Source organism: Cydia strobilella, chromosome 13 (genome assembly GCF_947568885.1).
Source record: "Cydia strobilella chromosome 13, ilCydStro3.1, whole genome shotgun sequence".
Classification (NCBI taxonomy): domain Eukaryota; kingdom Metazoa; phylum Arthropoda; class Insecta; order Lepidoptera; family Tortricidae; genus Cydia; species Cydia strobilella.
The window spans coordinates 12,144,979-12,168,006 of record NC_086053.1 but is presented as its reverse complement, the minus strand read 5'-3'; the positions used below and the strand labels follow the sequence as shown (position 1 = coordinate 12,168,006).

At 38.3% G+C, this 23,028-nt stretch overlaps 1 protein-coding gene across 1 annotated transcript in view; it reads left to right on the top strand.

Moving 5' to 3' along the window:
* The first annotated feature begins 347 nt into the window (after positions 1–347).
* LOC134746791 (frizzled-4) overlaps positions 348–23,028 on the top strand; it is a 42,482-nt gene continuing 19,801 nt past the window's right edge. The window contains exon 1 of the mRNA XM_063681333.1: positions 348–1,442. Within this exon, the coding sequence (XP_063537403.1) occupies positions 535–1,442 (908 nt within the window). The 5' untranslated portion in view covers positions 348–534. The remainder of the gene's footprint in view (positions 1,443–23,028) is intronic.

Here is a 23,028-nt window from a genome sequence, read left to right as displayed (position 1 = left end):
TCCAATTTTGAAGTACTTTTCACATTGTATTTACTTACCTATTTATATGTTTCTTAAAGTTTATACAGTAATGCTTAAAATATTATTGTAGAAAATATGTACAATAAATTTATTTAAAAATTTCATTTGTATTTCTTCTGATATTATGTCCCCTAAAATGCTTCACTATCAAATTTATCAGAAAATCGATACGTGCCTGAAATGGAACAGTCGCACCGCGGCCGCGGTGATAACTGAACTGATAACAGTGATAATGATAACGCACAACGCACGCGACACACTCGTTCCTTGTCCGAGAGTTCCATTCCCAAAAATCTTTCCTTCGCTTTACGTTACGATACCGCATACCTGCTGCGGCTGCGACCCTTCTCAGCGGGGCTCCGTGCCCGCGCCGGCCCTCCCGCTCCCGTCCCGCTCCCGCCCCTCGCGTCACTCCGGCCCGAGCCGTCGACGCACGAGGACGTCCGCGCCGAGCCGCGCCGCGCGCGTAAACATTCCCGACTACAATGAAAACATTCTAACTCGTCTTCCAACATGAAGTGCTTCGCGATTCTCTTAGTGACTGTGGTGATCGGGGCCGCCTCCGAGGCGTCCGTGCGGACATGTGAACCTATCAAAGTGGCGATGTGCAAGAATATAGGGTACAATCAGACCGGCATGCCGAACTTAGCGCGACACACTTTGCAGGCGGACGCCGATGTGACACTCCAGACCTTCAGTCCGCTCGTGCAGTACGGCTGCTCCTCGCAGCTTCACCTGTTTTTGTGTGCGGTATACGTGCCGATGTGTACGGACAAAGTCGCGCTTCCCATCGGCCCGTGCCGAGGGCTCTGCGAGAGCGTCTACTCCCGCTGCTACCCAGTGCTGAGAGGGTTCGGCTTCCCGTGGCCGGCCGAGCTGGACTGCAGCCTGTTCCCCGCCGAGAATAATCACGAGCACATGTGCATGGAGGGTCCCGGGGAGCGCGCGCCACCCGTCGGTGTCATCCCCGACTCCGGGTTGGGTAGTCCGACCGGGCGCGGCGCGTGCCGCCGGTTGATCAAGCCGAACAGTTGGGTGTGGGTGCGTGGGTCCGGGCGCTGTGCTCAGTTCTGCGACGCCGAAGTGTTGTGGGAGAACGGCGAGCGGCGGGCGGCCGAGGTCTGGCTGGCGACATGGGCGGCGCTGAGCTTCGCTTGCACGCTGGCGGCCGTGGGCGCGCAGCTGGCGTGCGGCGAGCGCGGCGGCGCCGGCGAGCGGGCGCTGGTGCTGGTGGCGCTGTGCCGGTGCGCGGCGGCGGCGGGCTGGGGCGTGCGGGCCGCAGCCGGGCGAGCGGCCGCGGGCTGCGCCAAGGACTCGACGTCGCCGGCGCGCCTGCTGCTGGCGCACGACGGCCTCGCCAATCCCAACTGCGCAGTCGTCTTCCTACTGCTCTACTACTTCGGTCTCGCTGCATCTGTTTGGTGAGTCCTATTTTAATTGTCCACTCTTAGTGTAGGTAGGTATGCACAGTAAGCTGTGCATAGATAACTGCAAACAAATTTCCATGCAGGCAGGTCAGTTATATCTATCTCTACAGCTTACCGGGTGCATTCTGAGTTGGTGCAGTTCGAAAATACATAGATAAGTACACTGCATGTGTTATTAACTTTACAAATACGCTCCCGAAACAGTAAAACGCTCATTTTCCCTCAAACTTGCTTGATAAAGCATTATCTATTTATAATAGGTACTAGGTATACCGAATATTACCCAATACCTATTAAGTTCCTACCTACCTAGGATTTTTGCCATTCGACATCATAACCTAATCTACATCAGCTACAAGCAACGATCTGACGATTACCCAACCCAAACAATATTTTTGTTTACTCTTACCTGCGTGTAAATAATCTCTATAAAAAATCACTACCTACCTTAAAATACGCCATTTACTAATTTTTTCTAACACTTAATTTCCGAAGGACAACATTGGCAATCCTAAAAAAAAATGCAGTCTTGAGTCTGACGACAAACTCCAAGTCCCAGCACTTTCGCAACAATGAGATCGCACCTCGGTACCTGGTCATTGTGTTATTTGGCCGAAGTCCCGATTTTTATCACCAATCAATTATGTTTTGTCACTTGTCGTCTAAAGCCGTTGAGCTAACAATGACTCGTGCGCGCTTTGAGCGACAGATCTTTTGTTGGAGACATGAAAACTTTCTATACCGGTTCAATTCCAGGTAGGGAGCTAGTTAAAGCTTTGCCACAACAAGGCTTACTATAATAAGTATAATAACTATAGTTTCCTTACGAAAAATCCACATGATATTGGATCTATACACTCACAGAAAAAAACACTAATCCCATGAAGTTAGGTGACATGCAGAAGTTAATTGAATCAACTCAAAAAAGTTGATTACTTAGTTTTAAATTAGTTAACTAACGTCAAAAACATGATGCGTTAAGATTCCCCGGCAAGCTCGGTCGAATTTCACCTTCCCATACAAATGTAGTTTCGTTCTCATTTTGAAACTACGTGTTAGATTGTAATGAAACTTTGCACATACAATGACATGAGGTATATCTAGGTCTGTAATTAGTTTATATAGCTCCAGTTTATAGAACAAACGAAATACATCAAAAACAAATTTGGTATGAAAAACTAATCTATATATATATATATAAACGTAAAAGTCCTGACTGTCTGACTGACTGACTCACTTAAATCAACGCCCAGCCCAAACCGCTGGACCTAGAGAGCTGAAATTTTCACAATAGGTAGGTTTTATAAAGTTAGTATCCACTAAGAAGGGTTTTCTAAAATTCATCCCCTAAGGGGATGAAATGAGGGTCCTAAGTTTGTATGGGGTTCAAGTTGTATTTTAAGCTATGAATTCGAACCTTGGGTAAAAGATATATTATTCAAAAACAAGAAAACTACTTTCAGCGTTTTAAAAATTCATCCCCTAAGGTGGTGAAAAAGGGGTTGAAAGTTTGTATGGAGATCAAAAATTTTATCAAATTAGGGACTTTAAAACTTTGTATATAGGCATTTTATTTGAATACAGGAAAAGTAATTTCAGCGTTTTTAAAAATTCATCCCCTAAAAGGGTTAAAAAGGGGTTGAAAATTTGAAACCATTACAAATGCTTAGAAACTTCTTAGAAAGGCAAAATAGCCGCTTACAAAAAAATGTTTCGACGTTTTTGGAAATTTAACCTCTACAGGGGGTTAAACAGGGGATGAAAGTTTGTCTTGGGGTTCAAATTTTATTATAAGCTAGGAACTTGAAACTTTTCACAAAGGTATTATATAAAAAAATAAGAACACTAATTTCAGCGTTTTTAAAAATTCATCCCCCAAGGTGGTGAAAAGGGAGTTGAAAGTTTGTATGGAGATCAAACATTTGATTGAGTACGGGACTTGAATATTTGTATAAAGGTATATTATTAGCATAGAAGAAAAGTAATTTCAGCGATTTTAAAAATTCACCCCTTAAAGGGATTGAAAGTTTGTATAGGGTTCAAATTTTATTTTAAGCTACAAATTAGAAACTTCGTCAAAAGGTATATCATTAAAAGAGTAGAAAAGTGATTTTAGCGTTTTTGAAAATTCATCCTCCAAGGTGGTGAAAAGGGGGTTGAAAGGTTGTATGGAGATCAAACATTTCATTGAGTGCGGGACTTGAATCTTTGTTTAAAGGCATATTATTAGAACACAAGAAAAGTAATTTCAGTGTTTTTAAAAATTCATCCCGTAAAGTGGTTAAAAAGGGGTTGAAAATTTGTAGGGGTCCTAATTTTATTTTAAGCCAGGTACTTGAAACTTCGTAGAAAGATATTTAATTAAAAGGAAAGAAAACTAATTTCAGCATTTTTGAAAATTCATCCCCCAAGGTCGTGAAAAAGAGGTTAAAAGTTTGTATGGAGATCAAACCTTTTTTTGAGTACAGGACTTCAGTCTTTGTATAAAGGCATATTATTAGAATACAAGAAAATTCAAAAGAAATATTCATCCCCTAAAAGGGTTAAAAAGGGGTTGAAAGTTTGAATCCATTACAAATGCTTTGAAACTTCTTAGAAAGGCATTGTATAATATTACAAAAAAAAGTTATTTCAAGGGGGTAAAAAGGGGATGTAAGTTTATATGTAGTACAAGTTTTCGTTCAAGCTAGGAACATGAAACACGGTAAAAGGTCATTATTATAAAATAGACGAAAACTGATTGTACCGTGTTTGAAAAGTTTGTATTAATAAAGTTTGCATCGGGAGCGAACATTTTATTTTAATAGTGGACTTGAAAATCTAAGTGTTGAAAAGGATTATATCGAAAACGTCACAAGTTTTCAATCAAAAGGTACCACATTGTCGCTCACCATAAGGACGAAAATTGCTTGTATCTTTATACAAAAAAACCTGTCAGAGCGTCCTTATGGCAAGCGACAATGTGGTACCTTTTGCTTGAAAACGACACAATTTTTTTTCTTCAACTTCGTACTTTGTGAAAGACAAATTTCATGCGTTGTATAATTATTAACAAATGATTAACCGTCCCTACTGATATCTTTTGCTGCATAATGTTACAAATCCACGCGTACGAAGTCGCGGGCAACAGCTAGTCCGCTGTATTTTTTTAACTATGGTATCTAAAGCTACATAAACTAATTACAGACCTAGAGAATTATATACCTCATGTCATTGTATATGCAGTTTTATTACAATCCAACACGTAGTTTAAAATTGGAACGAAACTCCGTTTGTATGGGAAGGTGAAATTTGGCCGAGCTTGCCGGGGAATCTAAGCTGTTGAACAAACTCCAAAAGCTCTCAATCGCACAATGCCTATGCACTTATTATTGCATCTACATATTGTTATTGTAATCCGAACTGAACTAAGTTTGCATAAATTACATCACGGACCATACGGAGGATACCTACTCCTTATTGTTCGAAGCCGGTAGAAGCTAACAATGTTATATCTATTTAAAAGTAAATAGGCAGCATAGTTTAGCTCGTTTAGTTCAGAGCGATATGACCGGCTACTGAACTTTTAGTAAGTTTTACTAAGCGCTTCACCTCAAGAGCCAGTTTAGCGAAGACCTTTGCTTAGCATCGTTGGTACGAAACTGGAGTTAAATTTATACTGGAGATGAGCTCCTAATATCGAAACAAAATGTTTTGTAAATAGCCGGTTCTCAAGCCGAGCGCCGAACCTGAGCCTGGTATTGTTTGCTCGGCAATAAGTCATGCTTTCAAACGGTTACGAACAAATGCATTAGTATTTGTCTCGGGATCCTATAGAACCTGTTTTAAACGAACGAAAATTTCACACTCCGTTGATTAAAAAACTATCGTATAATGTTTGACATTATAAAAGCTCTCAAAATTCTCCGACTCATAACATAACGCACGCTTTCAGCTCGGTTTGTCTTTGGAATGTTAATGTTAGTTTGATTGAATAAATCAAACTTGTTCGTCGAAAAGCACTTTTTCTGTTTCCCAAAAACAAGATCGGGCCGTAAAGTAAAACGAATTGGGAAATAAAATAAACGAGGTTCAATAAATCACGCGCTAGGCGACGCGGGCGCACGGTGACCACGGTGTGGGATGATTCTTCCTTATTTTACCTTTACCTTACCTTGTGACGCTGTTTATGTAGCGTAGGTGCACAGCTTACTTACATATCTACATGTTCCTTGATACCACCACCAGTATAGTTTGGAAGTTTATCGGAGTGTGACACAAAAGGATCAGAAGAATCCTAGGAATTAGTAATATTTTCTACGGGTTGCTTTCAGAATTTTAAGTCCCTTGAGACATATTTCACACGTCTAAGCTTCGAAGAATGTTGAATATTCGCTATAAAACTACATTTTATATCACTGTTAGAAATCCACTCCCATAAAATGTCTTGTGACTCTTGTGTAGATGCGTACTATCTACTTAAAATAGAACATCGTTATGAAGGATGAGGATTCAGAAAAAGCTTAGTCCTCTCTACCATAAATCGTTTCAAAGTAACATTGCACTTATTTCGTAAAGGTGTACAATTCAAAATCCAATGGCGAAAGCCCCGAATGCCTTGTAAATTCGATACCCAAGTGGTGTGTTGTAAAAACTTACTGTTCAACATTTTCTACATAAATTGGTATTGGTTTAAGATTCGTTTTAACAAGACTTTGATGCGTATCTTGTTTCATTTACACTATGTTTTTCAATCGGTAAACCCTTTTGTTTAAGGATTAGCTATGTTTGTCTACATTAAAATATATGTTTAGAGGATCGTTTATTCACAGGTACTTCATATTTAGGCAATTAAAACTACCCAATTTCAATTATGAAATCAGATCCAAGTTAATCTTAAACGTTAACCTTTAAAGAATTTAGTCCGCGTAAAAAAAGGTATCTTTCTCTGAGGATCATAATACCGCAGCCATTCCAGAAATTCGTGTCAGTCGCGCGCGCAGAACATTCGCTAAATGAGACGTTTTGTGTATTATAAAATGTCTTGAAATTCATTACCTGTGCAAAATGCTTAATAATTGAAAATTTTACGTGTTTTTCATACTGTTAAATGCCTCGACGTGGTAGATTTTTTAAACTAAATTTAACAAGAAAGTAGACCATTACCGTCTTTATAATTATTTTCAACTCGAAGGGTCTATTATAAACTTCAGTTGGGACTATAAAAAGTACTAATCAAATGTCAAGTGAGCTCATATGTCAACGGCTCTAAATGACCTATTATGCAAAGCAGAGAGTCGTTAAGCTATTGTAGGCCTTTCCACCCTTCCTGGATGTATTCAGTCGGGGACAATCGTGCGACATTTCCGACAAATTGCTTCATTTAATTACTCCACACAATTGATTGCCAAACAAACCCTTTCGTTTGTAGGTCTACAAATGATTTTACATCCTCGCACCAGGTATTTGAATTAATATGTTTCTAGGTAGCTAGTGTAGCTACATTTTTAAAGAAAACATTTGAAATCAGCTGATATGATATCTAATCATAATGTTTTATTTTGAACGATTATGGGGGTGGTATTAGTAGTTGGTAATGTTCATATTAACATGTTTAGTCGTCTACTGGCACTAAATATTTCATTACCTATTGCGTTTCTCTGGAGAAACGGCTTGGCGATGAAAAATCGCCACTGCTCTACATATACCCCAATGTCATGTACCCAAAGCCAGAACACTCTTAAAATTCAATCAGTTTTAACTTTAACCTAGAATATGTACATAAATTATGCCGAAGATTAGATCCTATCAACGACTTTCGGTAGCGCTGTAATTAAAAGACTGATTAGTGATTAACAACGTTGGCTCTCAGCTCAACTACATATAAGTAGCCTTATTTAATTTTGCACCGATAAGCGCCATGTTTTATTAAGGCTATTAAACTTGTATTCAGCGAGTTCGTCCAAGCAACATTATATTCATCAACGGGGCCTTGTAGCACCTAATTAATATAGGCTGCTCCAAGGAAATACACGGCGCGGAGAGCTGTAAACCAACTTTATGGCTGACAGTCTTAATTTCCTAGAAAGCCACAATTTAGTTTCAAAAGCGACTCGTTATGATAATTTTACGTAGATTTATGTGATAGCGGCGTTCTTTCATAGCAACCTCTTGCTATTGATAGCGATTATGTACCGTTTAGATGTTTGTATTTTGAATGTGTGGGTCGTACGAAATTTGTATTTTAACACTTAACGTCCGATAAAATACTCTCGCGGAACAAAGATTTATATCCTATTCTAAGAAAAAAAATGAATGAAGCGGAACGTAGGGCTGTTGATTGCGAATTTCATCACGAATCGATACGTGCGATTGATGTTCGATCGTCGGGCCAGAAACAATGCTCGTAACTAGTCCGTCCAGTTATAGCTTCAATTACAGGCAATTATCGCGTTTTATTGATACATGAAAGACGCCGGCTCTTGTTTACAAACGTGCAGGGCGAAGCTCAGACCGTCCTCGAAGGAAACCTCTAAACTAGCTCCATTAACATAATAACAGATCGCTGTGCACGGAACTAGTTAGTCGAGCGCATATTGTGGTCACTGAGTAATGAGAAACGTCAAATTGGTTTTGTATTCATGCGCTCGCGCAGCACGCTACAAGCGAGCGGCTTGTACCGACCAAATACATCATGAGAAGTTTATCAGACCATCTCCCGTTATAAATGACGTTATTTATCATAATTGTTGTTATTTATAACGTTATCCCCTTTTTGTAATAGAAATATGCTGCTATGAGACGTAAAAATCCAAGGCACATAATATATCATCTAAAAGTTAGTCTTTGTTATTCAAAGCTTTCGAAAATTATGAGGCATCAATAATTTTCATTCAGTGCGCCGCAAAAACAATAAAGTATTATTGGTACGTATCTCGCTCTGTACCGTATTATTTTTGATGTTGCAAGTTGCAATAAAAATAGGTATTATTACATTTATTACTCCTTGGAATACCAATTTGCTTTCCGCAATAACGGAAAGCAATTTGTCGTTTGAAATTGATTGTTTCTACAGTCTACGTGAGGATTTACGTGATTGTGTGTGTAATTGTTTTGCGGGTGTTATTATAGAATAACGAGTACCGGAGAGCTGGCGGTACAAACGTGGTGGAGTATAATCTTATGGTCGTTTCATAATTTGTTGTTTATTTTAAATTTCCTTGCGCTGCCGATGCAATCTGGCCACGAGCGCCCCGCCCTGCAGCGGGCGGCATTCTTGTTAATAGGGTTGTCACTCGTAAAGCACGCCTCGATATCGATTACTAAACCACTAATTAAAATTTTAGATTGAACAAACTACAACTGAAACATTTACAGTATTAAGGCCCGACAATAAAAGGCAAAGGCAATAAAATGGTTTTAACGAGCTTGATAACTTTTTTTAAAGCTTATTTTAAACCATATTTCAGGGCCGGAAGTTTTTTAATGAGAATGGCTTGGATACAGGCTCTAATTTAGTGCATATTAGCATTTCGTTTTGGTTTAAGCTAGTATAATGTACACCTAGGCATAGCAATTTCTTTTAATTTAAGCAACTTGCCTTACTTTATTAGATCAATTTATGAACTTTATTAGACTTTAGGTATAGTATCGTTAATTAAAATTACTCTGCCCTAATCAATATACATAGCCTTCCTTACATGGCTTTAGCACATGCATACTGATTATATCATAGTTAGTTAGGTTCCATAGATTTACGTAAAGTAGAAGTTTACTCGAGTTATTCGTTAGGCATGTTGCCTTTAGCTAATTAACGCTAAGGCGAGGTGCGGCGCGGTGCTAAAACTTATTAGTTTTGCTTTAATTGGAAATAAAATAAATAAAAAGACTTCGATTTGAAGTGAACTGATATACGAGTAGTCTTCAATACTGGTTACAAAGGTACAGTTGACAAAACGGTTAAAAGGTGTAGAAGTGGTGGTTATAGTATGGAGGCTGATGAGAGGGATTTAGCGAAATTGAACAGTATAAGTTTAAGTTTAGGTGCGTCTAATTGGCCGCGATACTAATTATGTGGAGCCCTCCTATTGGTGCTTTAAAAAAGCCTCCGCATACTAACCGAGCCCGACGGCTGCGTTTAGCTACTGCAAGGAATATTTTATATAATAAAAGGTTGCGTTCGCAACAGGTAGGTATTAATGTTGATAAGTAATAAGATACTTGTAGATCTTAAAAGTTATTTGCCTTCTCAAACTCCCATGTTTTATTGATCTATACATCGATAACATTTTGGTCATCCTTAACTTAAACGTACATCACTACAAAGCCGAAGATTCGATCCCACTGCGCCCGCGACGTAATTGGGATGCTAATCAGATGCTGAGCTGGTTCCCTCCCTCTCGCCCACGTAGAGGATGTATCTTGTATCTCGCTCGCGGGCCAACTCGTCCGTTGAGGCGGCGGGTCTTCAATCATCTGGCAATAAGCGCAGGAGACGCGACCCGCGGGCGCTCTCGCACCGATATATAATCACCGTGGTTTGCGCTGCCAGAATAATTTTTCGTCTTAACAACGGACCCACCCAACCAGATTCAAAACTTGGAAAATAACAATTTGCAGTTCGACGCCATCTTTTCGTAACAATTTTTCCTGTTATAAAAATAATTAGGTTCGTATCCTTTGGTGCTAAGGATATTGCCTCTTTAGGGCTTAACGGCTGGGCTGTTTAGGTTAATATAAAGTGGCCGTAAAGTTTGCGATTTTTTTAGTTTATTTGTTTACCTGTGCTTTAGATGGTGTAAGGTCTAAGAGTCGTGCGGGCAGCAACAATGCGCTGTTTACCCGGAGCACAAAGGAGCCGGGTATGTATCTCGAGCGGGCATCGCGCGCTCGCTGATCCTATCGGACCATCCTCATTATTGGAACATGCTTTGTTGGATACAAATAGAAGAATCGGACTTGTGAGAAATGTAAAAAGAAAAACAACGTCGGCGCGGTGATAGGATATTGTAATCCGAGATTTAAAAATGCAGCAATAACAAATAATATCGAGTACACTACCTACTTGCTGGGGCGGACCTACTAAGCTGGCCTTATTGCAAGATGATATTACAACAAACAAGTATTTCTAAGAATTAAATCAACCAACAATAATGTAGATAATGTTGACTTCGCACAATGGTCAATGGAAATGCTTCCTAATCGTTATGTTAAAGGCCATAGATAGAATAATACTCTTTATTGGCACACGGCACACCTCAGTAAAACATACAGATTAAGGAAAAACAATTGATTAATGACAGAGGCAGACAACAGGCGGCCATATTCGAACAGTTACTGCATATTTTAGTGATGCTATGCTACAGCAACCCAGTCACACTTGTCTAAAATTCCTTAACGAAGCAAGACTAAAGGAATTATTCTCAAGGAGGTTAAAAATGAGCCTCTAAATTAGGAAAGACGGTGCTCGTTCCGGCGAAGGCTAACTATTTCAGTACCGCAAAACAAATCTTATAGAACTCTCCCTAAACTGAGCATAAGGAATTTCTCCAGGACTCAAAGTGATAATTGGCTCTCCACGTTTGTATGGCTCGTTGCCGATGCACGCCCTGATACAATATGGCTGGCGTGGCTGCACGAAGCCGCCTATCTGATGCATTGTGTATCGGCCTTATTGTTTACAGCTTGACAGAATCTGCGTCTTGATCGGACGGTTTGGTTTTCCCGGAGTTAACAACCGGGTTTTGCTTTGGGACCAGCTATTGAAGATTCTTAGAAGATACGGAGTATAGCTCAAAACTTGGATCTTGCATATGAGTTCGTGATCGGACGGTTTTGTTCTCCGGCGTTAACAATCTTTTTTATTCAACTTGGAAACAAGCTAATATGGTAAAAGATTCTAAACTGGTGGACCTCGAGTTAGAATTTTCTATCGAATTTTGAGGTAGGTGCGTCGATAATCCTATTATTATTATGTTTATCAGAACTAGGTGATTGCCAAATCATAGATATCAATCAATATGAATATTAAATATATCCTTACAACTGCTTCTATATGTTTATAGGTGCATATATTAGGCAGGGCCGGATCTAGGGTAGAGCGAGTGGAGCGGCCGCTCTAGGCGCCGTATGGCAAGGGGGCGCCAAAATTGCAAATGAGAAAAAAAAGGATAAAAAGCTTTAACGAAGGTCGCCAAAACCCCATTTTGCTCTACCCTGATCAAGGACTCGGGCCGGCACTGCATATAGGAATGTGTAACGTGCCTTTGAAAAATAAATTGAATAACAGCCCGCCCTAAGGTCCGAGTGACCTCAGTTTCTCCGTCGGTGGGTGGGCTTGTTTCCGAAACCTCGTTTGTTGGTTTTCGATGATGGATAGCCGTGTAATTACGCCCGATTATCTCTAGACGATGAAACTGCCCCCTTGGCGGGAATTTCAAAATTGACGTTAATTTCTAGGTAGTTGCCGTAGTTGGCTATGGTGGCTATGGTAATAAGCAGCTTATTATCGATCGACGCAATTTTACCCCCAGCAAGTACAGTTTTAATAACTGATCATTATTCTGCTTATTTGATATGAGAACCGCGTGCCTTGGTACCATAAGTACCATTTAATAAATATGTTTGTATAGATGATTACTTCGCAATCATTTACCAATACCTACGATGGCATTAGCCAAATATATTTAAGTAGCTTATTCAATGCATAATAAAATGCCCAACTCTTAAGAGACCATCAAAAGTACGATAACGATGTAGAAATTAATTTTAGACTAATAAATTTGCTTGCACTTTTTAAATACGTTTTGATCGTACCTTTATTAATATCTGTTATCAAATAACCGTGTAGTACAAATGCAGATGCAAACAATGTCATTCGAAGAACAACAAAGCTGTATGAGTATCTACATGACCCATCGCTTATGGAATGCTTCGCCGTAGACTCCAGCCATCTTGAATCTCCATTTACGCTTAGTTATACCAGATCCAGGGGTCACACTGACACTGGCACAGGTGCAATGCATGGAATAGGAATACAAGGTGTTTGCCGAGGCGGGAATGCCGAGTGTACGATGCTCGGTGTGGTATGAACATTCTCTAGTTTACATAAACTCGTTTAATAATCTTAATGAGATGTAATCTTTCCCTTAGTGTCATATCAACCAGAAAACTCATTGGATTTCTACTATTGCCATTTGAATTAATTGAAAGTTCAGAACATATTTCCTCTTGATCCATTGTCTTCTATATTACCTACTTGTTTTCCCAGTGTTACTTCTCCATTACTGATCTAGTGTTACTTAATCTCTACATAACCTATCGAAGTTCATTTTATTAGTTGCGCGATATCCCATATCGTAATCAGTTTATGAAACAATGATGGCAGTCGTACGAGAGTATCGTTTAGCGCCTCTTCTTAAATACCAACGAGGCGGTTCTTTAAACGTTTAAAAGCTTTCACGGCCTTTCACACCGTGGGCAGGATTCGAACTGCTCTAATGTGGTGTACCAATTGATCTGTTTATGCTTAAAGCATGTATATATATGTATGTACTGTGTATAGTTAAACTACAGCCTATTCACCTGACAATCAGATAAGTAATCAGACTCACGGCTTAAACAACTGGAATCTATCCGAGAAACCTGAAACTCCTGAGGATGATATCGGCAGTATATTTTCTGAATATTTTTATTTCCATTCGTGACTTGACTTACCAACCTCAAACGAGATCTCATATGTAACATTTAAATTTTATCCCCGTCTGAATTACAAAGTTTACATCACTCCAGCTGCACCATGTCTGCTTTACAGCGGCCAGAAATACACACGGAGACATTTATACACATGTATAAATACAAATACAAGACCCAGTTCCCTGTTTAGTGTGTGTCATAAATTTTCTTCCGATCACAAGGTCACTTTTGTTCTGCAGAAAATGCGGGATGCTTCGGTAAGTTTGTTCGTTTTTTCGTGAAATGTTTCGACGTTCACCCAAATAAACTGGGGAGGCATTGTCCTGAGAGAGCAGGTAGGCTTTTTTGCTCAAACACCACACGGCCGGCAAAAAAAATGCACCGCCTCAAGCGTAATTTATAGTGGGCGGCTGTTTTGAAATTTTGAACAGTAGTTTGGCGCACGTAACTCTTAAAGTTAGTGCTTAACGTGCTGATTTATTTTAACGTCATGTGTCGGGGTCAATGAAAATACATACAGTTTTGCCTTCAACAGAAGTGTAGATACCCATTTGTCTGCTGAAAGCAACCTTATTGCTAGATAGCCACAAAACACGAACTCGCGTGTGTCGAACCAACAAACTATAACTTAACTTTGAATTTTTAAACCTTTTAACCCTGTGCTGTGAAACGGAAAGGGTAAACTTTTTGAAAATAATTGATCTAATAATGATTTACAAATCCATCTAAGCAAGAAAGACCAATCCGTCTTTCCTCACACATAACACCAACCTACAACACAACAGTAATCACTAAACACAAAACTTGCTCAAAAGTCTCAAAACCTTCAAATATCGCTTCCGTTTAATAACAACTAGGCTCGCAAGGATCCTAAACAAACAAGGATTCCCATTAATGCCGACTGGCCGGCGCGGCGCGGGCGCGACTGCGGCTATTGATTTATTGATCGTAGGAAGAAATCCCGACAGGCTTAATTTAAACACGCATCCGATGCCGATGCGCCTGCACCGGACATCACGACACAAGCGAAAAACACCTTTCTATGCGTCAAAACAGTACCTCCTATGTCCGTTTTTCCTTTGATATGCTAAATGCATGTATAATACACGAAAAAGGGATATGGGGCATCAAACTCATACGTTCTCAGGCCCTTCCTCTTTTGAAATGCTGACTAATGTTTGGACATTCTCGTTTAGATTACGCATACATTGGATAGAAGTTTTGGAATTTATTATGCTTTCGATATACATACATTTTGGATATATCGATCGGTAGAGAATAGAAGGGGAGATAATTTTACCATTTTCATATTTAACGGGAAATTAGTTTTCAGTCTGCATTAAAACTATTCCTCCCTTCTTTTAACTAATAAGTATTTTCTATTACTCCTTCCATACACCAATTTTTGTCTCAAACCCGACTTGTCTCAAATATAAGAAGTTCCTAACTTATAGTAAGTGTGTGCAGCTGATATTTCCATCCGATTTGTCTAGAACCGCATTCCTGTGAGCCTTTTTATGACTATTAGTTGTCTAATTTTTTGACTGTCTCATGAAGAGTATAATTGTTGTGATCGTATCATAGGGCGTGCCCTTGCTCACTTGTTCATTCATTTCGCAGTCCTTTTTGTGAAATATTGTTTTCTTTCTTCTTTTTCCATCGCTATTGACAGTCTCCTACACTCCCTAACTCTTAGAAATTCCTCTGCTTCCCCATATGTGACTTGTGACTTAAAGATTATTAAGTACAATATTTAATAAGAAACGAATCTCTACTCGTAACCTTTTTTTCCAACTTCCCTAAGCAGATGCACGTGTGAACAGTCCTCCCACAATCTAGTTCGTTCACTATACTATAACCTCTGTCCCTTTCACTCTATTCGTGTACACCATTACAACGAGTAAGACAGGCGAACTAGCTGTAAACAGATGATTTTACGACTGAGGTTTTTTCGTTTCACGGTTGGACTTCACCCTCCCACATGAGCAGGTTTATACAACGTAGGTATGTGTACTGCTTTTCTATATATTTTATCGTGCTCTATTAATTAGGTATATATTGGACCATTCACTCAGTGGACCGCTTATGGATTGCATAAATAATATAAATATGGTCGCTGACTACCATTACTATTCTTTCCTTATGTTTTTTGCAAACTTAGACGAGATGTCTGGAATTGGAGTACATTGATTTTTTTACAATGTCATGCGATGTACCTATCATTTTACTCATGCAGTTCATTGTGCCTTTATTTTTTTATTTTGTAGCCAGTATACGCGATTTCGTAAATAATAATGTGTAAAAATCGTGAAATGTTTATTATTTTTTTGTTTAGGTACACCAAACTAAATAAGTATGTAGTTTATTACATATGGGCGTTCCCATTAGCTAGCTAGCTGCACATAGTATCTATTATGGAATGGATCTAGTTTTTTATATATAAAACAATATACATTCTATAAAAGGGTATGCCCGAGACACTTATCTTAGACAACCGCCGCCCGTCCATCAAACGTCCAATGTTTTTATAACAAAGGATTCGGAACCTGTTTATTTACATCGTATAAGAAATCATTCGATTGTATGTAAAATACGTGACATAACTAGAACCAACTTTTACAAACTCGTATCACCCTAGTTTCGAATTTCAACTTTCTACTTTCAATGTATAGGTTGATTTTTGAGAAATGTTTTTTTTTAAAGATATGAGGAAAAAGTGATCCATAAAGTTTCATAACGAGATCGTTTATTGCCGAAGCTGCGCCCGCGCCGCGCCACATTATCATTTCATGAAGGATATGAGGTTTCTCTTTACCTTTTTGTAATTTTAATATTTTTTAAAGCGACTTGGGTTTGTATTTACGTGTAAAAACACGTTATTTCAAATTTACATCCCACAGAATCAAAATAATATTATTCAGGTGAATGTGTACAACTATGCAGACTGTAGATATGAAGGTAGAATTGACTACTGATAGTACTGATGTGCCGTCGGAAAGATTTTAAAATTGCGAAATTTCCACATGGAAAAGTTTGGAAACTTCTCATTTATTTGTATGGGAATCAAAATTCTCCTGAACTTTCCTAAAACTTTTCCAACTTTTCAGAATCTTTCCGCAACTTGCACATCTGTACTCTGTAGAATTGACTTTCTCAAACAAAATGCCGCTTCGTCGGTTAGGTATTTACATACTTACCTATCATATAGCGTACGGCATAAAACACATTCTTATTTTATTAGCAACTGACCAAGCCCTTGAAACGTCACATATCATAGCATCTCTATCTCTCCTACCCCTATCTAATTTGAGTTCATTACTTAATTATCATCATATCGACTAGACTAGCTAGTTATCTCAATTAGATTAGCCCAAGAATGGTGCGATATTTCACGGAGTTATTGCCGCGATTGCATGAGTCTAGTCTGGAGATTAATTAGCATTTCCTGCTCAACCGGGACGCGTGTTCCTATTGCGATAGTCCAACCTTGAATAACTAAGTTAGATACCGAGATCCATAGTACTGTATATGTATACCTAGTCCGTAGTTTCTACAGATGCGCAAAAGTTGCGGAAAGTTTCCAAATAGTTGTACAAGTTCTCGGAAGTTTCAGGAAAATTTCACAGAAAACAAAGAAAACTTTCATTTTGGAAACGGAAAATTTCCATTCCCATACGAAAACGTGATGTGTCATTGTGTTTGGAAATTTGGGTTTCCAAAACGTCCCGCTTGGCGCGCTGGTGAAAATCCCATACAAAAATAGACATAACATAACGCAAACGCGAACGCGTCACGCTATCGACTGAAATTTACACTAGGGGCTATTCAGTAGTAGTTACAGTAAAAGTATGCTATTACATGAGCATTCGACTTGACTACTGATGAGAATAACATCCCGACCCGAGTGATCTTATTATAAAGTTACGTTTTACGTTGCGCTGGCGCCGGCCACATAACAATCGTTTTCTTCATTTCCTTTACATCTTTACAACATAAGATATTACTAACAACATAAGTACTTAGGTACGCGCAGAAATTTTTTTCATTATATTTTGTCATGATAGTATTGATATTGCTTACCATAATACCCAATTTGTACTTCGTGAGCCCCGAGCCCCGAAAAATTCAGTTATGAAAAAGTGACATAGTCAAATTAAGACTCGTAATTTACGAGCAAGCATTATAGACACTAGCACAACCCTAATAATATTGTCTACGTAAATGCCCGGCGAAATGCCCCGTTCATTTGTTTATTTTATTACGCCAATTTATTCACCCGACCAATTTACTCAATTGGCATTTTATCTCGCCGATAAAGCGCCGTATCCACGAATTTACAAATTCTCCGGCCATTTTGAATTAATTAACTTGTCCTGCCCGTGAAGATGGTGACCTTTCCGCCTGATTTAGGTGTAACATTAGTTAAAAGTCAGCACCTCTTATATCTTGATGACACCTAATTATTTATTATTGTTATTATCATACTAAGGTGATTATGTTCAGGCCTACAAATCAATTTCGTAATGCATCGGTAATTGGGACCTGTTCAGTAATAGGTCCATAATTCCAAATATGTATTTAGCATCTACCTTAAACTCCATAAGAAACATTTATTATTATTATAACAAATAGAAATTACATTAATTCAATCATTTTAAGCATCTGTCAACTCTAAATAGGTATGCATAATAATGCTCATAGTGTTGCCTAGGACCTACTAGTCCTACTACCTTACACTTAGAAGGTAATGCGAGTAGTCCAAGCTGTGCTGACATCATGACATCAGGTCTGCGGTTATGTGCAGTAATTTAATAGTACATTTCGATGCTAGTGCGGAAAGTATGTCATTACTTCACGAGTACCGAGATATCGAGATAGACTCGGGACGAGTGAAGAATGACATATCCGCACGTGTATCGAACGACGTTTTTTAATACAGTTGCTAAAAAATAAGAAAAGCAACAAGAAAGGAATGTAATTTGAAACTTATATTATTAATTCTGTGACACTGACATCATTGACATAGACATTATGAAGAGGTGTTTTTCTAGCTTTTATTCGACTAGAATAGATTTTGTTATTATTATTGAACCCCATTCAAAAAAAGATTTTTTTTCAAATGCATGTTCTATAAGATAGAAACAATTGTAAATATTAAAACATTGTACTATTATTACCTAAATATCGTTATTTACGATTATTTGTGTATCGTATATATTTATAAAAACAATATCGAATGTTGCCTTTGGAAACTTAAAACATTCTTGCAGTAAGAAAATACGCCTCTTCTTTGACAGGCGTTCCGTTCCATTCAGACAACTTATTAAGAACGGTTTTTCAACATTAAAAAATAAACGTGTTAACTTATAATGATGAAGAGGTAAGTAATAAAATGTGAAATATGCATATTTTTCGTATTCTTACATTAACAGTAGGTTTTTATGTTGATTACGACGTTTAAAGGAAACTAATATTAACACTCATCAATAAGTAGTCATGAATTGGAACAAGTAAAAATTTAAAAATATTGGAAAAGTAAAAAGCACTAGTTCGCGAAAACCAACTTTCCGCACGCTAAACAGCCACGAAAAGTAGCACTTTTTGAGCAACTGTATAAAAAAACTTTTTTCAGTCCTTACTCATTTAAAAGATTCGATTTCCTTTAAAGTCTTGCAATATTTGTTTATTTAAATAATAATATACGTATGGCAGTCAAGTTATTTTATTACCTTTAGTATAATATTGGCTTGGCATTACTAAATTAAATATACATACTTCTATAAATAATATTTTATCATAACTATTGATTAGAGAGGATCGGGTAGATTATCTCACGGGCGAGATACTATCGCGGTGCTCCTGTGCAAAGCCTACTGAAAGGATAAAAAATAAATTAGCATTAACAGATTTTCCAATAACAGACGTCCACGTATGACTACTTGACTAGTCTACATTACGTACGACCTACGACAGTAACAATTGAGTGTAAAACTTAAATCCGTTTCCCGAGGGTCTACACTTCTACAGTATGGGTATCTTCAAAAAAGGAGTGTACAGGTTTTTAAAAGGTCGGCAACGTGCATGTAACGCCTCTGGGGTTGCAGGCGTCCATAGGCTACGGTGACTGCTTACCATCAGGCGGGTCGTATGCTTATTTACCACCGTTGTGGTATTAAAAAAAATCGTGCGAGGAGAACGCGTGTAAACTCCTATGCGCGTCGAAAAAACCGGCCGCGCCACCTATCCTAACCGTTTTACGACCACATATTAATTGCACCCATAAACAATAACTACATGTAAATTACACCGATAACGAGATTGTACATGGAATATTTCGATTTTTTATTTTTTATGCTGCGCGCAATTGTTATGCCGGTGCTAAAAAAATATGGTAATGTAATGGGGATGTTTTGCTTAACTTTTTTTCATAATCCTATATGTATACCTCCGTATTTACTGAAAAACTGTAATATTCAGTCAAATTTCCCAAGTAATTAAATACCTAATAGGTAATGTATACTTGAATATCATCCATATTTTATCTTCGCTGTCTTCGCTCTTACATATATATTCGAGCGATAGAGCCAGGTTACGGTAGGCCGGGTTCGCGGTAGGCCATCAGAATCTGAAAACACCGTTGAGGGCTCAATCAGTCAGGCACTCACCGTAGACCTCACACGCGATGTTTGTGGTTGATACATTGCTTCCGCCTCCCTGGACGTCCTGTTTTCATCAGATCTTCTTATGCCACTGTTGACGTAATTTACTGAGCTTAAGGTGGGATAAGCCAACTTTACGTAATCTTGTCACCAAGTGACAGTTCCAAGATTTGAACATTAACCTCAACTTTATACTTTTTTTGTAACTTTGCCAGAGCCTGACTTCTCTCTCTAAAAGCTTCGACTCAGTGCTTCAAACTCACATATTTGAGCATTGATAAAATATACTAGCTTTAAGTATTATATACATTAATCATCGTCATAATATGTATATGGTGAAAATTAGTAAAACGCTTATATACATCCGTTATGCCACTTAGGCACTTACCGATACCTACCGACCCCTATTACCGATACCTAGGTACTTAGGTACCGATATTCGAAAATTGAGACTAATATGTATTTGACCATAACGTCTACAACCTAACACCTAACATTATACCACGCTATCTATGCAATATATCTCACTGACATAACCTCAGTATAGCGTGCTGTTGGCAGGGTGATATTATGATATACATCATATATATATCATAATTACTATCGCGAGTTATACCCTCCAACTATTAACGAGGCGGCGACTTTGAGACGTGATTTGCACGCGGCGGGCGCCGGCGAGATCAAAGGCGACCAATACCTCATGTACGCACTCGATCGAAATTTCCCCGGGCACTAAGGTGCTGCATGACTCTTATCTTGTCGATTGGCTACTATTAACTGTATAGTTAGTTGATCTATGAGGCACCCAAACGGCAACATTTTCATCTTCACCACTTAGATGGTTGGCAGCCTACAACTGTGTATTTCTCCATAAATTTCCTGCCTCATACCTAAATTGTGGAAGGAACTGTCGCCTACGGTATTTCCGGACCGCTACGATCTTCAAACCTTCAAAAAAACTTGCAAAAGAGCGTACTCCGGCAACGCACTGCAACCCTTCCGGTGTTGCAGGTGTCCATGGGCGACGATAATGGCTTACAATTAGGCAATTCCTACTGCTCGTTTGCCTCCTATATCATAAACGGGTTAACTCCATTATGTCTCAAAGAAGTGTGCAATTAAAAATTACTAAGACTTCTAAGTATTCCATAGAAATATGTATCTAATATTATGCTCCGCAAAGACCCAACTTGACATGAATTGATTGAAGTTTAGATAGGTACGTGATATTTGATAGCACCAAATGCCGTGAATTTAATTATCTTTAATAACCTGTTTGCATTTTGATCATTATTTAATGGGGTCGTAGTAGGTCTATCTAACTGCTCCTGTTTTTTTACGAAATAGGCTAATTTAACCAGTTTCCAGGCATATTACGATTCATCGACCACATACATGTCAATTTAATTTCAGCCTTAGCAATCCGATTTAAGGTTCAAATTATATTAGTCTTGTCTTCAAATGAATCACCAAAACTATTTATTAGGAAATTTTGGAATATATTTGGATTTGTTGGAAAAACCTTCTAGGTTGGTATGTACAACCTGGAAAAGGGTTAAACTCATTCCCGTGAATTCAAAAGTTTCTGTAAGTACAATGTAGACATCCGACACAATGACACTTGATACCGCAGGCGGCATTTTAGTCATCTATCGGCTTGATATTATATCGATTGTGTAACGAGGCGTGGAAGGTGACGCGACAGACATCGCCGTGACGCCGACAACACGCTTGTTACAAATGTCAACTGTTCAAAATAGACAAAAAACCTATCAATCACATTTTTTCTCTGCATTACTAAATCAAAATAAATACTTTATTATGTAGCTGTGCGGAAAGAGAAGAGTCGTGGAATGTATGGGGACTATGGGGCCCAATACATTCCACTACTCTTATCTCTTTCCGCACAGACTCTAGGTGGCATACAAGATGCAGAAATGGTATCAATATTTCCTAATTTTATTATGTATCAGTTATCATAACACGTAAGTACTTAGAAACTATTTTTTTAATAAATTTAATAGATTTTAATTCCTATTAGTTAGTAATAATAGCAACCGGTTGATATACCTGGTCATCGCTATTAGAGTGATAAACATGTAATAGAGACAGGAATCCTTGAAAGCTTGAAATAAAGTCATCGAGGGTCATTCACTTTTCACGACATTAAGAGCAAGAGCCCTTGAGACTCTAGATGAAACTTAGTAAGTGGTTACCAATCAATTATGACTATTATTTTGTCGGCTCTCAAACCCGAGCCTTCAAAGTCGAAAACCCTTGACCACAGTCAATCACGGTCACAACCTCCTATCTTTACCATCTCGTTTACTGCAAACTGAACCATGCAACGTTAAAAGTAAAGTTGAAATAAGAATAATCGTGATACAGAATTGCTGCGTTAGTTGAAAAGCTTGTTAATTTTGTTCTCTTTTCAAATGTTGAGCTTGAGTGACGTCTGCGCGCGAGTTAAATCCAAGATGGCCGCCGTTAATCACGTGATAAATAAGGCCGATAAAGGGATTCTGTTAGTCATGGCCCTCATAAAACAAACGCAGCGGGATTTGCCTTAATTTATGTTTAGGGACTCAAAACCGGCAGGTGGGTTGGAGATAATTATCTATTGTTTTAGTTGTTTGTTTAGATCAAGTTTAATTCTAGCATGAAACCAAACAACATATCAGTCGACAAATATTAACGTACTCGATAATTATGAAAACGGGTTTAAAAAAAAACCTTTCCCTTATTTTTTCTTCATGGCTCTTAAGTGTACCAGAGAAATTTAAGTTTCTTAGATAAGTGTACCTAAGTAAATTCATCAAGGGTTACGGCAGGTGATATAGATCCTTCCCCTCTTTAATAATTACACTTTAGTTAACAAAAACTGGATTCCGTTTTCATGGCTCCTGCATTTTATCGCTTCTGGGAATCGTTAACTTGTTCTCGATAATTGGAATCGATTCGATTGCATTCATTATTTATTTACGGTCTCATATCAGCCGGTTGTTGAGGAGTGGATTACGTATATCGATATTATTTATGAAAATAACAATATGTGACGAGTTATTAATTATAATTCAACCTATAATTATATTAATTATGATTCGTGTCGAGAGTGTGACTCGAACGCGTTGATGTCTTTTACAAGCTGGCGTCTCTATGGTAAAAAAAAAACTTTTTTTTTTTCATTTATTCCATAAAAATAATGCAATAGGTACTTATAAATGTTTCTAAATACATAAGGTACATTT